The following is a 22,207-nucleotide window of genomic DNA, read 5'->3' on the forward strand; positions in this document are numbered from 1 at the left end:
AAAAAAAAAAAAAAAAAAACCTAAACTATTATGCTCTAATTATCACTTTTTAAATTAATATTTAATTAATAATTTTTTTAAACAAAAAATGGTTAGAAAGCTTACCAAGCCCACAAGCCTCGGCAAGAATAGAATAGGCTAGCATTTTCTAGACTCGTCCCATCCTACAAATCATATTACGGTATGATTCGATCAACATTGTTGCCTCATGCATCGAGTACTACTAAAAAGTTTTGAAATTGTAACCAAGTGCAATAAGGACAATGTGGAACAATATATGTATCATATCAAGTACAAACTCTAGAACTTTTTACATTCACTTTTAGTGATATTTGATGTCATAACGACCAATAATAGATGTCTTAGAATTTTCATTCAAAACAAACACGGACGCACACACATCCACATGAGAACTTGTTTGCATTAGAAAAACTAAGAACTAATATCAGTCATTCATCAGAAAAAATCTAATGAAATTGAAGCAATTTGATTTTAAAAATGTGGTGACATTTTTGATAAATTTTTTCAACTTTAAGATTAAAGTACATTTTACAATACTATATAGTGCAATTTTTAACCGTATAGAATGCATTCCCGAATAAACTCTAAAATGTAAACCAAAAAACTAAATCCTAAATCTAATTTTTTTTTTAAAAACAAATCCTAAATCTAAACATAAATACTAAACATTAAGGGTGTGTTAAAAAAAAAAGGGTGTGTTTGGTAACCCAGAAAATGATTTCCGAAAATCATTTTCCGGGATTTTGGTGTTTGGTAACCTCTAGAAAATGTGGTCAACGGAAAATGATTTCCGTTGACCACGGAAAATAGGGGCATTTTTCTGGAAAATGACTTCCAGACAAAAATTTCAAGTCATTTTTCCAGACATGGAAAATGACTTCGTGCCACATACGAGGGACGGCTCAGCCGTCTCTTTCTCAGTCCGGCGAAAACCAGAGGCAGCGACCTCTTTTTTTTTCTTAACTTTTTAATTTATTTATAATAAATATTATTATATATTTTTATATTTTAAATAAAATAATAAAAATGTATAATTATACATTTCTACTTATTTTTCACTCATTTTCCGGAAAATGAACTAAACACCCAAAGACAGTTTTCCAGAGTACATCCAAACACTGAAAATGAACTCATTTTCTGAAAAATAACTCATTTTTCAAAAAATATTTTTCATAAGTCATTTTCCTGCTTTCCAAACACAGCCTAAACAGTTAAAAAAAAAAAAAAAGTGAACATCTAAACTAAACTAAAAAGTGAAACCAAAACTAAATAATAAAATTTAAAAGGTGAATCCTAAATACTTCCTCAACAATATATCAAAACATATCCATAATATATCAAAATACATCACAATATTTCACCATACATTTAATATCGCTGTGGGCGTGAGTGCGTGACCTGTGGAAATGGGGGCAGTCGTATAACAAAGACTTCCTCAAGCAAATTGAAGTCTGCAAACGCCGTATGGATTCCTTGCGGCCTAGACGTGATGAAAACAGCGTACGGGATTATGGGTTGGCTGAGAAGGAACTCCTATTTTTACTACAACAACAACATCTATTTTGGAAGCAGCGTGCTAAAGAACACTGGTACAAGGATGGGGATGTTAACAGTAAATATTTTCACAACTCACTAAAAGCCATGAAGCGTAGAAACATGATATATCGTTTGAAGAATGCTGATGGAGGGTGGGTTGATGATGAGACAGGGATGGGAGAGATGGGAGAGGTTATGGTTGATTATTTTGGGAATCTGTTTACATCTCAACAGGGTGATATGAGTGAAGTTCTTGATTGCATTTCGCCTAAGGTTACTGCTCAAGATAATGAAGCACTCTTAAAGGCCGATAAGCTCTGAAGAGGTACGTAAATCCCTATTCCAAATGCACCCTGATAAATCTTCAGGACCGAATGGAATGAATCCGGGCTTTTATCAGCATTTCTGGAATGTCGTTGGTGGGAAGGTGGTTGAATTTTGTAAATTATTCGTGGAATCTACCAAGTTACCTATGAAGGCGAATGATACATATATTGTGTTGATCCCGAAGAAGCCTAAACCAGAATCTATGATGGAGTTTCGCCCAATAGCACCTTGTAATGTCCTACACAAAATTGCGGCGAAGGTATGTGCAAATAGGTTGAAAAGTTTATTAAATGGGATCATTTCGGAAGCTCAAAGTGCATTTGTGCTGGGCCGGTTGATTAGTGATAATATAATGCTCGCTTACGAAGCTCACTACTACTTGAAACGTAAGACTCAGGTCAAGGAAGGGGTGGTGGCGTTGAAAGTGGATATGAGCAAGGCCTACGATCGTGTGGAGTGGAGGTTTGTTGAGGCAATGTTGATTAAATTGGGGTTTGCTCGTAAATGGGTGGATATACTATTGGAAACCATCACTACTGTTAACTATTATGTCTTGCATGAGAATAATCAGTTGGGCCCTATTGTTCTAGGTAGGGGTATTCGGCAGGGAGATCCTTTATTCCCCTATTTGTTCTTGATTGTGGCGGAAGGGTTGAGTGCGCTAATCAAGAAACAGATGGCTGCTAGAAGCTTGCATGGTGTTTGTGTCTCCAGGGGTGCGCCACCTATTTCACATCTGCTATTTGCGGATGATTGCTTCCTTTTCTTTCGTGCTAGTTGTCAATAAAGTCTAATCATGAAGGCTTTGCTCGACACATATTCATCAGCTTCAGGACAAAGGATAAATTATGAGAAGTCTATTACCTGCTTTAGTGCAAATGTTTCCCAAACTGTGAGAGAGAATGTGATTCAGACGCTTGGGGTGGTAGAAGGGGACACTTCTGGAAAGTATTTAGGACTACCCTAATTGGTTGGCAAAAGGAAAAAGGAAATTTTGGGTTTTCTTAAAGACCGAATTCTTGCCCGGATTCGGAGTTGGAATGCAAGATTTCTTTCCCATGCGGGTTGTGAGGTGTTACTAAAGAATGTTATTCAGGGCATGCCTGCATATGCTATGATGGTCTATCTTCTTCCTATGGGACTGTGTAAGGACATCGAAACGTTGATGAATGAGTATTAGTGGACGGGTTCAGTGAGTAACGGAAGAGGGGTTCGGTGGAGAGCTTGGAAGGGGTTGTGTGCCTCGAAGGATAAGGGTGGTTTGGGGTTTAGAATGCTCCATGAGATGAATTTGGCTTTATTGGAAAAACAAGCTTGGAGGTTGATCACAAATCCGACATCGTTGGTGGCTCAGGTTTACAGGGCTCGGTATTATCCACTCCTCATATTTAGATGCTAAAGAGGGTAGTAATCCCTCCTTCATTTGGAAGGGGTTATTGGCGGTACAGGAAACTTTACGAAAAGGTTGTCGACACTATATAGGGAATGGATTGGATACCATAGTTGGTAGTGATGCCTGGTTACCTAATGACGACACCCCGTATGTTCAAACGATACTGCATGAGTCAATCTTTTATGCCCCAGTTGCCTCTTTGATGAACGAACAAGGTATGTGGGATGTGGATTGTATTCGTGATATTTTCGACGATCGTGATGCTAACCTGATATTGAAAATTCCTATTAGCAGACGTAGACCTCCGGACAGATGGACTTGGCATTGGGACAGTAAAGGTGCATACACTGTTAAATCGTGCTACCGGTTGCTCACGGAACAACTTTGTGACGATAGACCATGGAACAAGCTATGGACTATACATGTGCCGACCAAGGTTAAATTATTTTGTTGGCAATTAGCCTCTAGCTTTCTTCCCTCCCGTGATGCTTTGCTGAGTAAACATGTTCAATGTTCTGTTATGTGTCACATGTGTAGGGTAGTGGAGGAGAGTTCTAGTCACCTATTTGCAAACTGTAGTGAAGTGAAGAAGGTTTGGATGACTTTGGGGCTGGGAGTGAGCAATGTTGTGGTACGTAATGCCTCTGAATGGTTTCTAAGTTGTATTATATTCATGCTTTAAAGGGTGATAAGCTGGACTCTTTTGTTTTGACGTGTTGGGGGCTGTGGACTAGCAGGAATGATTGTTTGTGGAATAATGTTCTTTTTGTTGCTAATGTAGTCTTGCAGCGGTCCGCATCTTATCTTCGGAATTGGAGGGCAGCGAATGATTCTGATTGCACACGGGCTAGTAATAACGATTATGGTGGTAGATGGTGTTGCCCACAGCGAGGAAGACTTAAGCTCAACACAGATGTCGCGCTTCATTATGATCGAGATGTTATGGGTCTGGGTTGGGTGCTAAGAGATGATGGTGGTACTTTCCTTGCGGCGAAGAGTGTGATCTTATGGGTGCGATAAAAGTCAAGCAAGCTGAGGCACTGAGCATGCGTGAGGCGCTGAGCTGGTTGAAGGATACCGGCATGGAAGAGGTTGATGTGGAAATTGATTCACAACTTTTGTTTAATGCTTTACGTAGTATTTCTTTTCATCCTGCTTTTGGTTTGTTAGTGGATGATTAAAGAATTGACATAGTTGATAGGTGATGTCAAATTCGGATTTGTTAGGCGATTTGTGAATTGTGTCGTCCACATTGTTGCTCGGGAGGTCATTTCTGAGCCAGGTTGCGGGGAGTGGTTTAAGGCCCCTCCTCCTTTTCTTGTTGATTGTCTTGCGGTTGATTTAATGAATTAATTTTTCACCCTCAAAACTATTACTTAGTTTCCCCAAAATATTGCCTCTATTTAGTAATTACCACTGGAGAAGGGCTTCCACCAACGGTCACTAGAGAATCAAAGACTACTGTCTCAGACTCAGGTCTCACTGTCTCCGAGAGTGAGACAAGTAGAGAGAATACGGAGTAAATAAAATCAAAATAAAAATCCATAGCCTCGAGCAGTCAAGCCCTTCGATTCTTCTACCGCACGGCTTTTCGCAGACGCTAAGACGCAGAGCCGGTAACTTAGCGCCTCAACAAGTCAGCGGCTCCCTCCGCCATCCAGCTCTCACACTCGCCGGCGGTAGTCTTCGTTGAATCGACTCTGTCTCTGAGTCTCTCACACTCGCCGCCGCAGCTCCGCCACGCAACGCACCAGCACTCCAGCTCAACAGCTCTCCTCCAGCTCTGCTCTAACGCCTTTCTTCGAAGCTCGACAGTCGACGAGGAAGCGTCCAGTAGCAATGAAGCGCCCCAGGCAGCAGGTAATTTCTAATTTCTGCTTTTGAGTTGAATGGCTTTGTTATTCTATTTCAATTTCTATTTCTAATGACAATGCTGTGTTGATGCTAATGATAAATTGATAATGGACTAATTGTTTTCGTATTGATTAAAATGTTTCATTTTCTATTTCTGCATTTGTGCCTATAGCGTATCTTCTAGGCTCTAGCAATGCTATCTAATGTTTTTCCCTGGATACTCTTAAATCTTGTAGCATTCATGCTGGAAATTTCATGTTCTTGATCATCTGTGAAGAACATATAAATAATCTATGCTTGAAGACTCAAAGTACTGTATGTAGCACTGCCTGAGGTTGCTTACGCTTTCAGCAAATTATTACTCAGAAGTTAGAATTGGCAGTCTGCAGCTATTCTTTAGTACAATTACTCCAACTATGCTTGTGTTGGAGAAATTGTAACACCAAAGTTATTAGCATTTTCATTTTTTCTTAATCTCCAGTTCTCATTATAGATTTATAGCTATGAACCACGTTTAAAATGTGTTAATTTTTGTAGTAGTTTGAGTGTTTAACTGGTATGGTGTTTTCTTGGCTTGCCTAGATGGCAGGCCACCCTGCCTCGCCAGCCCACTTTGACAGTACTATGTTTAAGTATTCTACTTGCATTCATGCATTATTTTTCTACTGTTTTAGTCATCAAGATTAGTTGTCTGGATATGGAATAATCTCTGTCACTGCCACATTATCCACCAACGCATGTCTAGATTTGTAACTCTTAGAGGCTAGTAGTTCATCAATATTTGAAGGATTTGTTACAATACACTGGATTGGTGGACAAAAGATATCTTGAAGTCTTGAACATTTTAATTCATTCTCTGTTACATGAATAAACAAACATGCATACTGGTAACCTAATTCTTTCGAAATTTGCAGACTTCTGATACTTGAAATTTATTAATTTCTTCAAGTTTGTTAAGTGTGATTTAATTTATTTGAGTATCAATTCTCTGAAAAAATATTATTTTATGGATTTGGGAATTTCTTCAGGTTTCCTATACACGTAGTTAATATATTTGAGTTTCAATGTTAAAAAATGTGATAGTTTCTGATTTTTGTGATTTTTTTTTCAATTTTGTATACCATATATTTATTTGCTTGAGCTCTGTAATTCACAAATAATGAATGAAAAAAATGTTTAATTAGATATGGCTTACCAGGTTTGTGATAAAATCTTCTGCATACTACAGTATCTGAAATTAGGAGCTGCAAAGTAAGATGTATATATGGAAGACTTAAAATGGAGAAGTAAGAAACTTTGTTGATACATGTGAGTAATTCAAAGTTTAATTTATATGATTGAAATCAGAATGTTTAAATAATTTAATTATATTGCAGTTTGAATCTTGTTAATGCAGGGATTTTTGTATATTGCAGATAATCTATCAAGTCTATAGCAGCATATTAAAGATTTCATAACTTACACAGCTTGCCAGAATGAGGTATGGATACCATTTAAATACCAAGAATGACAATTTTTACTTCAAGAATATAAACTAAAATTTCCAGGTCTAAAACTAACTAATATTTAACAAGGTCAACAGATCATAGCTTTGGACTTCAGACATTCTTGTTTAATGGATTAGGTTTCATGTATACATTTTGTTGTGATAACTGATAAGGACTGAATTCTGCATCTTCATTAAGCAATATGTATGAGAGATAATAAGGGATTTTTGCAACAGAATCATCATGAGCTTTCAGCTAATCAGCTCCTAAAACCAATGTCAAGATAACATAGATGTTTAGATTACCAAAATAACTATGCAATATTTGGACCTCAAAGTTTAAACACTGGATGTAGATAATATGCTTCTTTGCTGCTTGTTCTTTAGTGCTGTTGAACAACTTAGCTTCTTAATGGTTTAGTTTATGAGGAAAATGGTTTTTGTGTTGGCTGGATGGTTTGATTTGATGAAATAGTACTGTTTGGACTTCATGTTATAATAAATATATGATAAGAAATAGATTATTATTTAACACAACTTAGATTAAATTTTCAATAAATACACGCACACACACACATAAAATACTTTTTTTACAGCTAACAAATAGCGTTCCTCGAGTATTTTCTTAAACTTAGTAGTCTGCTACCTCCTGATATTTGCATGAACAGTTGGCCTGATATTTGCATGAACAGTTGAACCCTATTTGTGAACGTAATAAGATGTATGATTTGATTACACTATTACAGATATTAGTACTTTTTTACATATGGATATTAGGGAATTAATATGCAGAAGAACCATAGATTATTTTTCTTCTTTGCAATATTTTCGTATGACATCTGACTAATTTATTATTTACGGCCACTATTATTTTATTTCATAATCTAAATCTAATACTAAATAAACAGTAATGCACAGGAATATAAAAAAAACAAAAAACAAAAAAAGTTAAAGCCGTCTGATTTTAAAAATTATGGTAGCAATAGATATTTTACAGACTGTGGCAGGATGATGAATGGAAAAAAAAAAAACCAGCATACAATAAAATTCTAACATGCATGGCATGATTAATGTTAAAAAATTTATTTAATATATTCGTTTAAATTATTGCAGTTTACAAAATAAGCTTAAAAATCAAAGCACATCAAGGATGAAGAAAGCAAGGGTGATCTTGGATGATGGTGAGGATGATGATGTGCAAGAATTGTCAATGGGAGAAAGACAACTATCATCTCACAATTCTGTTATTTATCCAAGTTCCGGGACGGCTAGCAAAAGAAAAACAATCAACATTAAGATTTGCAGAATCGCAACCAAGAGCGGGAAAACAAAATCAATCGGTTGCAGCATTGTTTAGAAAGACTCCTGAAGAAGTTGTTGAGGGGAGACATTCCAAGAGTCCTACTCAAATAACACTTGAAACTTGTACAAAGAGCAAGGAAGAAAAAAAGAGGACAACAATGCATATAGCAAATTTCTTCTATGAGTGTGGCATACCGTTCAATGTGGCAAATTCAAGGAGTTTTAAAATTATGATTGAATCAATTGGACAAATGGGATCCGGATGGAAGCCTCCTAGCTCTCATGAGTTACGGGTACCTCTCTTTGAGAAAGCAAGAAAGGAGACTAACAAGTTGAAAGAAAAACACCAGCTTGCTTGGAAGCAATACGGGTGCACACTCATGTTAGATGGGTGGACAACTAGGAGGAATAGATACTTGATTAACTTCCTTGTCAATAGTCCCAAGGGGACTTTCTTCTTGGAGACAGTTGATGCATCGAGTGAGTCACAGGATGCAACAATGTTAGCTGCATTGCTGGAGAAAAAAATTGAAGGAATTGGCAAAGACAATGTTGTTCAAATAGTGACCGACAATGGGGCTAATTATAAAGCCGCCGGTAGACTTTTGGAAGAGAGGATTCCTACATTATTTTGGACTCCTTGTGCAACACATTGTCTTGATCTCATGCTAGAGGACATTGGAAAGTTGGCGGAGTTTAAGTCTAAGATTGCAAGTGTTAGAAATGTTACTACTTTTATTTATAGACACGACCGACTTCTTAATGCTATGAGAGAGCAAATAGGTGGGAAAGATCTTGTGAGACCTGGAGCTACTCGATCCACCACATCATTCCTCACATTACAAAGTTTGTACAAGAACAAAAATGGTTTGAGAACTTTATTTGTTTGTGAGGATTGGAACAACTCTAAATTGGCAAACACAGAAGCAGGTAAAAGAGTGTGTGACATTGTGCTTTCATCTAGATTTTGGACTGCTATTGAGGATTGCATAAAGGCATCACATCCCCTTCTGATTGTATTGAGGATCGTCAATGGTGATACAACTCCAACTATGCCCGAGCTTTCTATGGCTATGTTGACTGCTAAGAAGAAACTCAACGAATCATTTGCAAGCAAGCCAATGTTGTTGGCAAAGTTGATGTCTATTGTTGAGGGGAGATGGAAAGATCAAATGGAAGTAAAGTTATATGGAGCTGCATTGTTTTTAAATCCTTCCAAATATTTTGATCTTATGGAGAATGATATTAGATATGCTTGTGAGCAACGAGCCATGTTCAATGATGTATTTGAGAAGATGATCATCGATTTGGATTTGCAAGTGAAGATTAGCAATCAAGTTGATGATTATTATAACATGAGAGGAAACTTTGGGAAGCAATTAGCAATCAAGCAACAAAAAACAAAGACTCCTCGTAAGTAATACTAAGTAAGTAACTATTAAGTACGAAGTATATTTAATATGATAAATCTTAAACATGTTTTTGTAGTTGATTGGTGGAATGCTTTTGGTGGAGATAGTATTGAGCTTCAATCACTTGCAATGCGCATCATAAGCCTTTGTTGTTCATCTTCCGGTTGTGAGCGCAATTGGAGCACATTTGAGTCTGTAAGTACAATTTTTCTAATTAATAAATAGTATTATTGTAAGTACTAATAACATTTAAAATTTTAAATACATAAATTTTAAACTTGTTCATTTTTCTACTTTTACTTTTTTAGATCCATACAAAAAGAAGAAATCGCTTAGAGCACAAGAGATTGAACGACTTGATCTATGTTCAATATAACCTCAAAATTGCAAATAGGTTTCAAAAGTTGCATGAAGAAGGGTCTAACTTGAATCCATTGATCTTAGAAGAGTTCCAATGGAACAACGAATGGGTTGATGGTAGTGATGATGCTGTTCATCCCGGGGGAGATATTTCATGGCGGCTTGTTGATGAAGTAATTGGTGCATCAAATAACCTTGAGGGCCATAATCTTTTTACGAGAGCTAACGTAGGGGAAGGTACGAGTGCACCAACATTGAGCCATTCACGACGCCGCAATACTTCTAGTTTTATGATTGATGAGGAAGAACAAAATGAAGAAGAAGATCCTTTTCCAAATGATGATGAAGATGTTGATGATGACGACAATGAGGGGCAAGGGAATATGAGTGACTTTTTTATGGATATTTGAGAGTTTTAACTTGGATTTTTTGATATGTTGCTGAACAAAAGCCTGCTATAAACTGCTTTGACTAATCTAGTTGTATAACAACAATTAGTTAAGATTCTTGAGTCTCTAATTAGTTGCAAAAGCTTGTTTTTCATACTAGTTTCATTTGTATTTTGGATACAACTAGTCTCTAATAAGCTGATTTTATATTTCCAACGCTGTAGGAGCTCACAGAGAAGAGCAAGCATCTGAAGCGCCTAATAGATCAGTTGCGAGATGTTATTTCTGACATAACCACCTGGCAAAGCCCTTGTTCTGTATAAAAAAGTTTGGCAAGTCTTGTAAGGATTCATAGAAGTAGACACCATAAAAAGGTGGGAACTAAAAAGCATCAATTAATGATGTAAACATGCTTTGTTTGTATGATCTTGAGAAGGCTTCTCCAAGCAGCATGAATTGGTTTTGAACATTTTTTTTGAATGACAGAAGGAAATTCACAACCACAGGGTGTGTATTGAGTAATTTTCGTCTTGTGACTTAGCCAACAAAGAATTACCAAGTTGATTTGCTCAAATCAAGAAGACAAATAGACTACTCTTATTAGAAGTCAAATTTGTAAACTTGTGGTTATCAAGTCAAGAGTCTTACAACTTGGGTTGGGGGATGGCCCCTTGACCAAACATTTATATGCATTAAAAACGCGTTTGAATAGTCCTGAAAGAGGTGGTTGAATGAGTGAAACATAATTTTCGTACAAGGTCACTAATCGATTCTTATTAACACCATCTCGGTTGTGCTTGTCACACAGGATTTTCTTATTAACGCGGTTTATCCAGTGCAAGACTCTCGAGCAGTGGCTATGGATTTTAGTGTTTGATTGGGTTGTACATTGGTGTGCTTTGTGAGTTGTACATAGCTACATAATAGTATTTCTCTCATCTCTTCTGCTCTACTAGTCTACTACTTTCTGAATTTCTTCTCTCTTCTCCTCTCTATTTCTCCTTCATTTCTTTCAGTCAATTAAATCCAGTAAGTATCCTACATTGTTACACCATCAAGAGCTCCCCAGTCAGAGAAGACAAAGGTATGTGAAATCTGCACCTTCTATGATTTCTTTTGGAGCTCTGCCCTGCATTTACTCTATATATGATGATCTCTTTGAACCCTTAAAAGATATCCTTTGTATCTAACACCCAAAAGGCCTAAAATCCTAAAACTCACATTCCTACTTTTTTTTTTTTATGTGAAAAGGAGACTCAGATTAAGTAGATGATCCAACATGAACCTCTTTCAAAATTAATCCTTGGAAGTCTACATTTTCTTCTCTGTATGTATTGTCCTACACCTAAAAATGGAAAGAATGATGTAAGCAATTAATGACAGTTGTAAATTATTAGAAATAAAAACTTTAGCCCTAAACCTAATCTCCCACATTTGATTCCTCAAGCAAGTCAAAGAAATGGAGATCAGAAAAAGCATTTGAAATTGTTGTTTTCTTGTGAATCAGACTCCAGAAAGCAGAGCAGAGGTTTGGAGGCTGCAATGGATGGACCAAACAAGAAAACTAAAGGTTTTTTCAAGTTCTTCAACCCTGAAACCTCCTCACAGAAAATGGTACAGCCCTACAGCCCTACAGGGTGTTTTCCTCTACATTACACTGTGTTTCTTGAATTTACATGTTTGTTTAGTGAACGAGTAAATACCAATTTTGCTCCCACGACTATTAGCTTAATAACAGTTTAGTTTCTCAAGTTTTTTTTTTTTTTTTGAATACAACTGACAATATTACATTGTAGTATCTGTTCATACATACTTTCTCAACCTATTGAAGCACAAAGAGTCCACTGAGACTCGATCTCATGACCTCCCATATGGAAGAGTCACTACATGTGATCTGAGCACAAGGTGTTTGGCTTGTTTCTCAAGTTTAATGACGGACAAATGTCATCGGATGACTATCATTTTAATGTCAATTTTGAACACTCCGGTCTCCCCTCCGACTCAAACATTTTGGAATCTCAAAATTTTAAGGTTATTTTCGTCCATCCAGACCAAAGAAACTGAGGAAAAGGTCTATTGATGAGATAACCAACAAATGTCATCTGATGACTATCATTTTAATGCCAATTTTGATCTCTCCGGTCACCCCTCCCACTCAAACATTCTGAAATCTCAAATTTTAAAGGTTATTTTTGTCCATCCAGACCAAAGAAACTGAGGAAAAGGTCTAGTTATGACTTATGAGATAACCAAAGGGCCTAGCATACTTGGATGGAAGAAAATAATCTTAAAATTTTGAGATTTCGAATGTTTGAGTTGAGGGGAGACTAGATTGTTCAGAATTGACATTAAAATGATAGCCATCCGATGACATTTGTCAGTCATTAAACTTGTGGATCAAAACTGTCGCTACCCTAATAGTCATGGGACTAAAATTGGTATTTACTCTTTAGTGAATGGTTTTAGAATATCTTCTTTATAATCTTCAGTTCAGTCACTTCTCACACTATAGCCTGTTGCAGGAAATGCCCCCAGAAGTTTCAGCTTACATGAGAGGTAAACTGCCGAGGACAGTATTTCTGAGAGACAGGTACAAGAACATGTGGGAAGTGAAGGTAGGAAGCAGTGGAAATGACTTGTTTTTTGAAGAAGGTTGGGAAAAGTTCATCAAGGACAATTGTGTGGAACTAGGGGATTTCTTAGTTTTTGACTACATCGATACCAAGTCTCTGTTTGACTTCAAACTGTTGGGGCATCCCTGCTGTGATGAGAAGTTAGGTGTTGGGCGTCCGAACTTTCTGGTCAAGGAGGAAGTAGAATGGGACCCAAGCAATGACAGTATTATCAATGAGAATAACATGTCAGAAGATGAATATGAATTTGCGGAGGTGGAGGTGAAAGAAGAAGAAGAAGATGATGATGATGATGGTGATGGTAATTTTCTAAATCTAAGAGCTTAATACCACACACTGACACAGTAAACTAGTAGAGCATGAGCTACTTCATGTGGTTGTTATCTATGCTATTGCATTTCTTGCCTGGCCCACAAAAGGAAAAATTCCATTGTCCTGGCCTGACAGGACAATGGAGGGGTAAATCACGGTGTCTCACTGGCCCATTAGATGGGAGGGCCAGTGCCCGGTGCCCACAAGCAGCCCACCACACACATTGTATGTAACTCCCACATTGCAGTTGCCAGGGCTTGACCCCATGTCCTTACCCACAATCTACCAATCAGAAACCAACTAAGTTGCCAGTGCGGGCTGCCATTGCATTTCTATGAGCAATTTGCAGATAAGGGATGTAGCCCATGTTGAGCCTTGTTGCTTCTTTTTGTTTTCAAATATTTTTAGGTGAATGTAGAATAGAAGCTGCTCTTAGAAGAAACCACCATAAGCGAAATGCGTTTGACTACACTGGGGCTAGTATTTTCAAGTCAGGGCTCTATCCACAACCCATAAATCCTTACTTTGTGACAAAAACCAGAAAAGGGAGGAAAAATGAGCTGGTCAGTTCTTTACTTCCACTCCAGAGATTCTACTTGTTATTGTCTCTCTTTGTTATTTGCAAATTAAATGCTAAAAACCCATTGTTTGTGATGAACTATTCTTAGCACATTCCTGAATATGTAATACGCGATTTCAACCTCAAGCTGCCATCAACGATGATCCTTCGTGACCCCAAGGGAAAAGATTGGGAAGCAAAGGTCAAACCATGGAAAGATGGGCGAGTAGTATTTGCAGGAGGGTGGAAAGAGCTATGCAAATGGAACCTAATTCAGGAAGAAGACAGTTGCATTTGCGAATTTGTGGCCGAGGAAAGAGAAATGGGAAGAAAGGAGCTTCTGCTGCAGATACAAGTTGTTCATGGACCTCATTAGGCCTAATGTGTGGTAAGACTTTAATTTGGACTTTTAAATGCATGTTACTATCAAGGAGATGATCAAGAATTACATATGTGGTTTATTGTTACTTTAATTTGGACTTTTTAAATGCATGTTACTATCAAGGAGATGATCAAGAATTACATGTGTGGCTTATTTGTTACTTTAATTTGGACTTTTTAAATGCATGTAGTGTTCTAAATCTGCAAATAATTTTAAGTTTTCAGATCGGCAACTACAATGATGGTGGTGAGGACGAGGAGAGAGAGAGTAGCGGCTTTCTCTGGGTTTGAATGAGTCAACAATGAAACAAGTCATCAAATTATTTGTATTTAAATTCCACGTCAGCATTATGGAGGAAGGGTTACCGGATGGAAAGGAGAAAAACTCGAAGAAAATGCTAAGCTAACATAATTTTTAAAGTAATGTGGTAAATTAGATCTTATTTTAGAACAAGGTGTTAGTTGAGCACTTGTTAATAGTAGATGTAGCTATTTGACACTTCTGTCCAATTAGAGTTATTTAATGATATATAATCTATATATTATTTTTATTTATATAAAAAGAAAAAAGTAAAAAATAAATTTAATTTTTTTTTTATATGGGGAGAGATATTAAGGATAACTTGGATTCATGTTGCTACATACATCTTGGTTCATGAGGGCCATGATATAACTACTCAGAATTTAGCACAGTTGTTGGCCAATCACTCATTTGACCGAAATGGCAAATTATCATATTGAGTAGGGTTTATCTTATCAATCATTATATCATGGACTATAGTTCATCTTGTAACGTGAACACTAACATAAGATATATTTTTAATATACTAAAAGTAAGGTATATTTTTAATATACAAAAAGTTTATTTTTAATATACTCCGTATTAAATATTCATTTTGTTGAAAGTACACTATTTATGTACTTAATGTTCATTATTTAGTAGTATACCAAATAATAAACGTTCAATACACAAATAATGTACCTTTAATATATTAAAATTTTAAAAATGAGCATTTATTCATGGTCTACATTGCAATGTAGACCATGTTCCACAACAAAATTTGCCTCACCTTGCATTGTGACCCTAATTCAAAATGACATTTAGATTATTTGTCTGTAGTTACATAATGGGGGTGTTTGGTTATTGGCTTATAAGCCAAATTTTAGCTTATTTGACCAAGTTTAGCTGTTTGACCAACCAATAAGCTATTTTGAAGTGTTTGGTAAATGGCTTATTGGCCTTGGCTTATTGGGCCAATAAGCTGAAAATTGAAAAGCTAATGAATGTAGCTTTTTGTATTAGCTTGTTGGAAACAATGGGTATATTGACTATTTTATCCTTTGAAATCAATGTGATTTACTTTTAAATGGGTGGTGTGTTTGTTATTTTATAATAATAATAATAATAATAATAATAATAATAATAAACGGGTGATGAATTTGTTATTTTTAATAATAATAATAATAATAGAAAATAAATACGTAATAAAAATTGTTTTAGAATACTCGTATAATTTAATAAGAGTTAAATAAACAAAAATAATTAACTTATGCCCTTAAAAAAAGTATAGATTATATCCAAATTTTATAATTATTTATTAATAAGAGTTTTATCTTCTTGTTATATTTAAAGGTTGAAGTAATCAATACACTTATACCCTTAAATGTCATTTTACATTCAATCAGCTATTAGTAAACAGCTAATTTACCAAACAGTTTTTTATAACCAGCTAATACAACTAGCTGGTCAAACCAGTTAACGCAACCAGCCATCAACTACTAGCTAAACCAACCAGCTATCAGCTATAAGCTATCAGCCGTTTTCCAAACACCCCCAATATGTATCAGTTAAAATGTTATGTATCTCCAATTTATTTACAGATATATAAGTACATAATTTGTTAACTAGATTTACATAATATTCATGATATAACAATTGGACCCAAATTTACTATAAAACTTGAACATTTATTTTCTTGTTTTCTTAAGATATGACTATATGAGAGATGTTAGTAATTCCTTGTGAAAAGATCTTCATACAATTCCAAAAAGTGTTGAAGTCTCCTGCCTAGATCTAGTTTTTCTTTGATGGTGTTCACCAAGACTTTCAAGTCAAGCTCCACCTCAATATTCCTAAAATCTTTGTTTTTTTATCCACACGAAACTTTCTCATAGTCCCTAAAGCTCCGATGTGAAGTTGTCTCTCAAATTATTACATACTACTCCGTATCATTTTATGTCTATGTTATATTTTTCTACAAAAATTACTTCATAATATTGAATTCATAATGTCATTATTGTATTTGGTTGTTATATAAACTTTTCATTAACACATGATGAGTAATTGGACAAAGTCTCGGTGAAACCTATCTTTCTTCTCCCAAAAGGTTAAATCTCTGAACCCCAAGGTCTTCCACACCCGATCCGACAGAACATTTTGGGAGGATATAAATCACTGTAACTCAATGACTCAGTAGACATGATCAAGTATTGGTGCACACAAGGGATCTGTCCACTTTGGGCATAATCCCCACACTGATGTTGCTGATGTTCAAATCTTAAGGTGTGTTTGGTAACCCGTAAAATGACTTCCGGAAAATGTTTTCCGAGTTTTCTGTGTTTGGCAACATCCAGAAAATGTGGTCAACGGAAAATGTTTTCCGTTGACCAAGGAAAATCAGTTCAATTTTCCGGAAAATGACTTACGGAATCGCCAGAATAGCTTTTTCGCATGTTTTCGACCAAAACCAAGCCATATCACCCATTACCATGGACCAAGGAGGTGGGGAAACCACCGAAAACCTTTGCTACATTTTTTTTTAATTTTTATTTTTTTTATAAATTCTATCTTTTATTAAATACCATTATTTTAATAACTATTATAATTTTTTATATTTTAAATAAAACAATTACAATGTTTAATTATACAACTCTATCCATTTTTCAGAAAATGAACCAAACACACAAAGACAGTTTTCCATAATACATCCAAACACTGGAAATGAAACTGTTTTCCGGAAAATGACTCATTTTCCAAAAAATATTTTCCAGAAGTCATTTTCCTGCTTTCCAAACGGACCCTTAGTCTCTTCTTCCAAATACTATCTACTGAACCAGTGAGCTATGTTCGCGTGGGCTCGATGGACCCTATCTGATTCTAATTTCTCAATAATTTTCTTTTTAATTTTTGAATTGAATAAATAATATAACCTCATAAAGTAAAAAATTAGAGAGTAATTTTAGATTAGAAATTAGAAAAATACTATTTGTATCATTTTTTGTTCATCAATCAAATCATACACTTCAATTTCTTCCCTTAATTGCAATAATAAATTTCGGGTGATTTTTTCCATAAAAGCAATAAAGTTTACATAATGATGATGGTAAAATTTTACCATATCTGGGCAACCGGCATTTCCCGGTTCCCGTTAGTCCTTCACCCTTTTCAATATCCGTTACCGTAAAACCCTGCATTCTACAAAATGCAATGAATAGTGAATACAACGTCCTCTGTATACATTCTCGTGTATAAATTGAGAGAGAAAGAGAGAGAGAGAGTGTGTGAGAGAGAGAGAGAGTAATGGCTATGGAAGGCAATGGATTTTCGAGCAGAGAAGCGGAGCAGAAAGAGGCGACGGAATTGCTCTTACAGAAGCGGCGATGCTTTTTCCATTTTTCATGTCTCGGGGCGACAAGCCGGGACGGATTCGGATCGAAATGGTCGACGATGATGCGTGCAGTGGAGATCGAGAAGAGCGCGTTGTGGTTTCGGGGGATCAGAGCCCTAAATCGGCTCCGGCATTGGTCGGGGGCCATGGCGAGGCCGCGATGGAAGAGCTTCCTCCGCCGCTTCAACACAAGCAAGGAAAAAGCAATCGCCGGCTGCGGATGCGGCGGATGCGAGAATCAAGGGAAATTCCGGTACGATCCTCATAGTTATGCGCTGAATTTCGATGAAGGACCGGAGCACAATGAGAATTTCTCCGTTAGGTACGCGGTGGTTCCGGCGGCCGTTAAAGCCACCCTGGTATGAGTGCGGTTGTTACAGAAACGGCGCCGTTTTTTACGGGCACGAGTGATGAGCTCAGTCCTTCGCATGCACGCATGCTCATAGTAGGCGAGAAACAAACAATTTTTTTTTTCCATATTATTTTTCTTATTTAAATTCAGCTGAATTTTTTTTAAAAGAATTTATAATTTCTTTAATATCGTTTCTATTTTTTTCTTCTAGATGAGGGGGTTGTAATTTGTAAATAACATTTTTAGCCTATTAAAAAATTTCATTTAAAAAGAAAAATATCATTTTATTTAGTGTTCTTAAGCATTCTAATACCTGCATAAAGCATTCTAGCTAATCATTTTGATTTCTACCTTTTTTGACCAAATCGTTTATTCTTAACAATAAATATTGAATTATTAATCATTTCGATTTTTACCTTGTTTGATCAATGTATTTTTCTAGTGTAACGGATGTGCTAAATATTTTTTTAAATTAAATATAAAAACATAATTTCTCTTATTATTGCCATTATCTATATAGTTTTACATCTTTTATCCTATTTATTATTTACACATATCTACCTACCAAAATCATTGCCATTGTTTACTTACCCGACAATATCAATTCCATTATAATCATAATTTTTTGAAATAATCTTTAAAATTAGGTGATTCAATTCAATTATAAATCAAAATGTAATTAAGCTTTAAAACTCTAAAAACTTATTTAATTAGACACCTTAACTCATTAAATTTAAGCAATTAGTTAGATTAATTCATAAGTCTAAAGCAATAGCAGGTAAAATTAATTAATTTTTTATAAAAATTATTAAAAATTTACACATTGTCGGCTTCTCCACCATGACGGAGAAGTCATAGATTCAACTAGACAAAGAAACCAGGTAGGCTACTTTTCCATGACAGAGAAGTCATAGATTCAACTAGACAAATAAACGAGGTAGGCTACTTTTCCATCAAGTTGGACGGAGAAGCCAAACAACTTCTTCTCTCTTTTAAAAAAATTAATTTGAATTTAAAAAATTACTTTTTCAACCTAATTGCATAACAATGAGGAGTTAAAAGTGTAAGAACATTTTTTAATTTAGGGATCTAATTACATTTTTGGCATATAGTTGAAGGGTCTATTTGACCATTATTTCTATTTTTTTAATCCACTACTAAATGTCTACTTACTCATAATTCACATAGACACATACTCTACTAGGGATAGACCACGAGTATGGTACCCGCCTTTTAATACTAAGATTAAAGAGGATATTCTTAAAAAAAAAAAAAAAAAAAAACTAAAAATAGATCGCTATCTATAAATATAGGACAAAAATGAAATTAACTCTAAACTATTTGGTAAGCGACTCATGTTACATTCTCTTATGAAAATCAATACATATATAATGTCATTATACTAAAGTTTTTAAATATTTGATTATTATAGGTTATGTCACATTTTATTAAGAGTTAATTTTGCAGCAATGGTATTCTGACTATATATAGTGATTTTTTAAATTTAGTCCTCGTCTTTTAATTTGGACGAATTAAACCCTTGACTATCAAAATCGTTCAATCATTAGTCTTTTCGTGAACCTAGTGTTAGACTTTAAGAGCATGGGTAAAAGCATCCATTCATATTCTGGATCTCTTATTTCCACTCGTTCTAATGGCGTGAATAGAGCTCAAAGGAGGATCTTGAGTTCCAAGTATTTGAAGGCAACACAAGAGCTCCTTGAGGGGGTAGTTTATGTTGACAAAGGAATAAAAACCAGCATTGAATCAGTCAAAGGTGCTAAATCTCAAGCCAAGATTATCGCCGAAGACTCCTCCGACATTGAAGCATTTTGCGAGTAGAAGAAGAAGATAAAGACTACTCTGGGAGCCACTCTCGAAGATAAAACTCCGTTCCTACCCGGGTGTTCTCGAAATCACTCTTAGAGTCACGAGAAATCGCCGTGTACGTAGTAGAAGAAGAGGACAAACCCACACTTCTTCCTGAAACTCTTCATTTTTCTATTGCTAGATTCCCTTTGTTCCTATCCTCCAACCTATATTTTGTATTATTTTCGTCCTTTATGCGAGATGAAGGGTTAATTGAATGAAATTAGAAAAGTTTGGACTCAATTGAACAACAATGGAGGATGAAAGAAATTGATTTAGCAATTTTTAATGCCCTAGACACACAACCCATTTTGCAACCTAATTCTTCTTGACTTCTTCCACCCTTCACAGCTATAGCAGTAACGTTATGTCCTGCTATTATGTCAATAGTGGACTATTAAAAGGGAAAGTACATACGGAGTAGCTTTTTTGTCCATGTTATTAACTTTAATATATAGGGTAATGACTCTTTCAGAATAGTGGTGGTTGTATCATTGATTAAAACCCGATGAATTGTTTTGTCAAACTAGGTGAATATTATTACCATGATTTTGACTTCTTACCTTACTATATATATTTGTTTTTGCTCATAATTAACCATTTTAGTCATTGATTTCTTAGCTAGCTATAGCTGTGTTTTCCTTTTTTGGGTTACAAGCAAAACAACAATTAGTATATATATATGAGAGTGTGTATTTGGTAAACTTCGCTTATGTATAATAGCTTACAAATTACACAAGAAAAGTAAATTGTACTAAAAATCCCAAGTATGACGAGATTGACCGAGAGGATATGACAAGTGTAGTCAAAACTCAAAACTTGGCGTGAATTAAAATATTGAGCTTGACCAAGTTTTGAATTTTTAAGCTTAAGCTCGACTCAGCTCAAGCTCAAGTTATTCGAGCTCGACTTGGATAAGTTTGAATTTTATATTTTTAATACAAAAATAATAATAATAAATATTTTATAACCAAATATTATAACAAAACTTAATATTACATCTCGATTATATATGGCCATTTTATACTCGATAAATATATTACTAAATTTATAATATTATATAAAAAGTAAAAAGTGTGATAAGGCTTTGAATCGAGCTACTCAAGCTTAGTATTAAGAGTCTTGAATTGGATTCAACTGGTTACTTAAACTACTTGAGTTCGATTTAAACTCAACAATAATCCAATCAAATTTAAATATTCGTCGAATCAAATTAGAATAGTTTTACCCATTTAGACCCTTAATTGGTATAATAAAAAAAATGAGAAAAAGATTATGAAATTTTTATAAAGTTGTAAGGTGAATCCGTATAGTAGTTGTCGATTTATGTGAAATTATCTAATAAGTCTATAAAATTCTATAATTATTAGAAAAGATTTACACGCAATATATACTTATCTAACTTACTTTAGACTTAATATAAGAGTTTTAGTCCAAACATATAAAAGTTAAGTTTTCTATTAAATTCGGTCATGTTAAAGAAAATATATGCTCAACAAAAAATATATTTATTGTCACTTTTGATAAATTATTCCTTCCTTAGACTAATGAAATTTGTTCCATTGGCATTTAACCGTTTTAAAATTAATTTCCTTGACTCACTTTTTTTGAGAATGTGATATATGTCTCATGTGTTATTGAAAAATGACAGTGTTGGAGCGCAGGGAAAATGAAGCGAAATGGAACGAAACAACAACACATGTTTCCGTGGTTATTAGAACCTGAACTTGATTCGCTGACTGGGTCCCCTGCACGCTTCAGTACTATAGAAGGGTAATTTTGTGAATTTTATTTTTATGAAATAGGTAATTTTGTGAATTGAATATACTTGATAGAAATAATTCCCGCTGGGTTGTCATTTACTGTATTTGCATGTATAGAATGTGTATGAAAATTGCGTGAGAAGTATCAAGAAGATCTAAGAAATTCGCCCAAAGAAGCTTTTTTATTCCATCTTGTAGAGAAGGGAGGAATAATTGTCCCTTCCTAAGTGTTCCTGAGAGATGGAAATTAAGAAGAATGCAATCCCCCTTAAGTTGTGTGCGTGAAGGCCTTCTTATAGGCGGTGGTTCGATCCTTTGGGAATAAAATATTTTTCACGGGACATTCAATCATGACCTAAATATTGATCAAACTTTCTGAACGTACACAGAGGTATATTCGGAGAATAATCCCTATCAATACCATTAGAGTTGTCAATAAATATGATGATTATTGTAACATGTATATTTCATCATCACTATTAATAAGATATTCCCTTCGCCTTGGCTGAACCACATAACCCGTTTCTTTATTTTTTGTTTTCTGTTCATGATCTCTTGATCTTGTTTTTCTCAATAGAGACGTCTCGTCT

At 35.2% G+C, this 22,207-nt stretch overlaps 3 protein-coding genes across 6 annotated transcripts; all 3 read left to right on the top strand.

Annotated features, from left to right (window-relative positions):
• Positions 1-4,792: 4,792 nt before the first annotated feature.
• Positions 4,793-10,379, top strand: LOC115996475. 4 transcript variants are annotated; one of them, XR_004093627.1, is made up of 7 exons: positions 4,793-5,137; positions 6,330-6,439; positions 6,547-6,611; positions 7,731-9,332; positions 9,408-9,526; positions 9,640-10,188; positions 10,305-10,379. XR_004093627.1 is itself a non-coding variant. In XM_031235712.1 (6 exons), the coding sequence occupies exons 4-6, from the start codon at positions 7,793-7,795 to the stop codon at positions 10,099-10,101; spliced, it is 2,121 nt and encodes a 706-aa protein (XP_031091572.1). In that variant the 5' UTR covers positions 4,793-5,137; positions 6,330-6,439; positions 6,547-6,611; positions 7,731-7,792; the 3' UTR covers positions 10,102-10,239. The 4 variants fall into 4 exon arrangements, 3 of the variants coding, with proteins under 3 accessions (XP_031091572.1, XP_031091573.1, XP_031091574.1); XM_031235712.1 differs by lacking the exon at positions 10,305-10,379 and having other exon boundaries at positions 9,640-10,239; XM_031235713.1 differs by lacking the exon at positions 10,305-10,379 and having other exon boundaries at positions 6,360-6,439; positions 9,640-10,239.
• A 537-nt stretch (positions 10,380-10,916) lies between these two features.
• LOC115997517 (B3 domain-containing protein REM20-like) lies at positions 10,917-14,470 on the top strand. Its single transcript, XM_031237086.1, has 7 exons — positions 10,917-10,981; positions 11,097-11,164; positions 11,588-11,694; positions 12,603-13,014; positions 13,434-13,588; positions 13,694-13,972; positions 14,184-14,470. The coding sequence occupies exons 3-6, from the start codon at positions 11,623-11,625 to the stop codon at positions 13,958-13,960; spliced, it is 906 nt and encodes a 301-aa protein (XP_031092946.1). The 5' UTR covers positions 10,917-10,981; positions 11,097-11,164; positions 11,588-11,622; the 3' UTR covers positions 13,961-13,972; positions 14,184-14,470.
• Positions 14,471-17,504: 3,034 nt separating this feature from the next.
• LOC115997668 lies at positions 17,505-18,183 on the top strand. Its single transcript, XM_031237262.1, has one exon. It carries the CDS (start codon positions 17,546-17,548, stop codon positions 17,996-17,998), a length of 453 nt encoding a protein of 150 aa, XP_031093122.1. The 5' UTR covers positions 17,505-17,545; the 3' UTR covers positions 17,999-18,183.
• The last annotated feature ends 4,024 nt before the right edge of the window (positions 18,184-22,207 follow it).

Source organism: Ipomoea triloba, chromosome 11, assembly GCF_003576645.1.
Source record: "Ipomoea triloba cultivar NCNSP0323 chromosome 11, ASM357664v1".
In the NCBI taxonomy this organism is placed as follows: domain Eukaryota; kingdom Viridiplantae; phylum Streptophyta; class Magnoliopsida; order Solanales; family Convolvulaceae; genus Ipomoea; species Ipomoea triloba.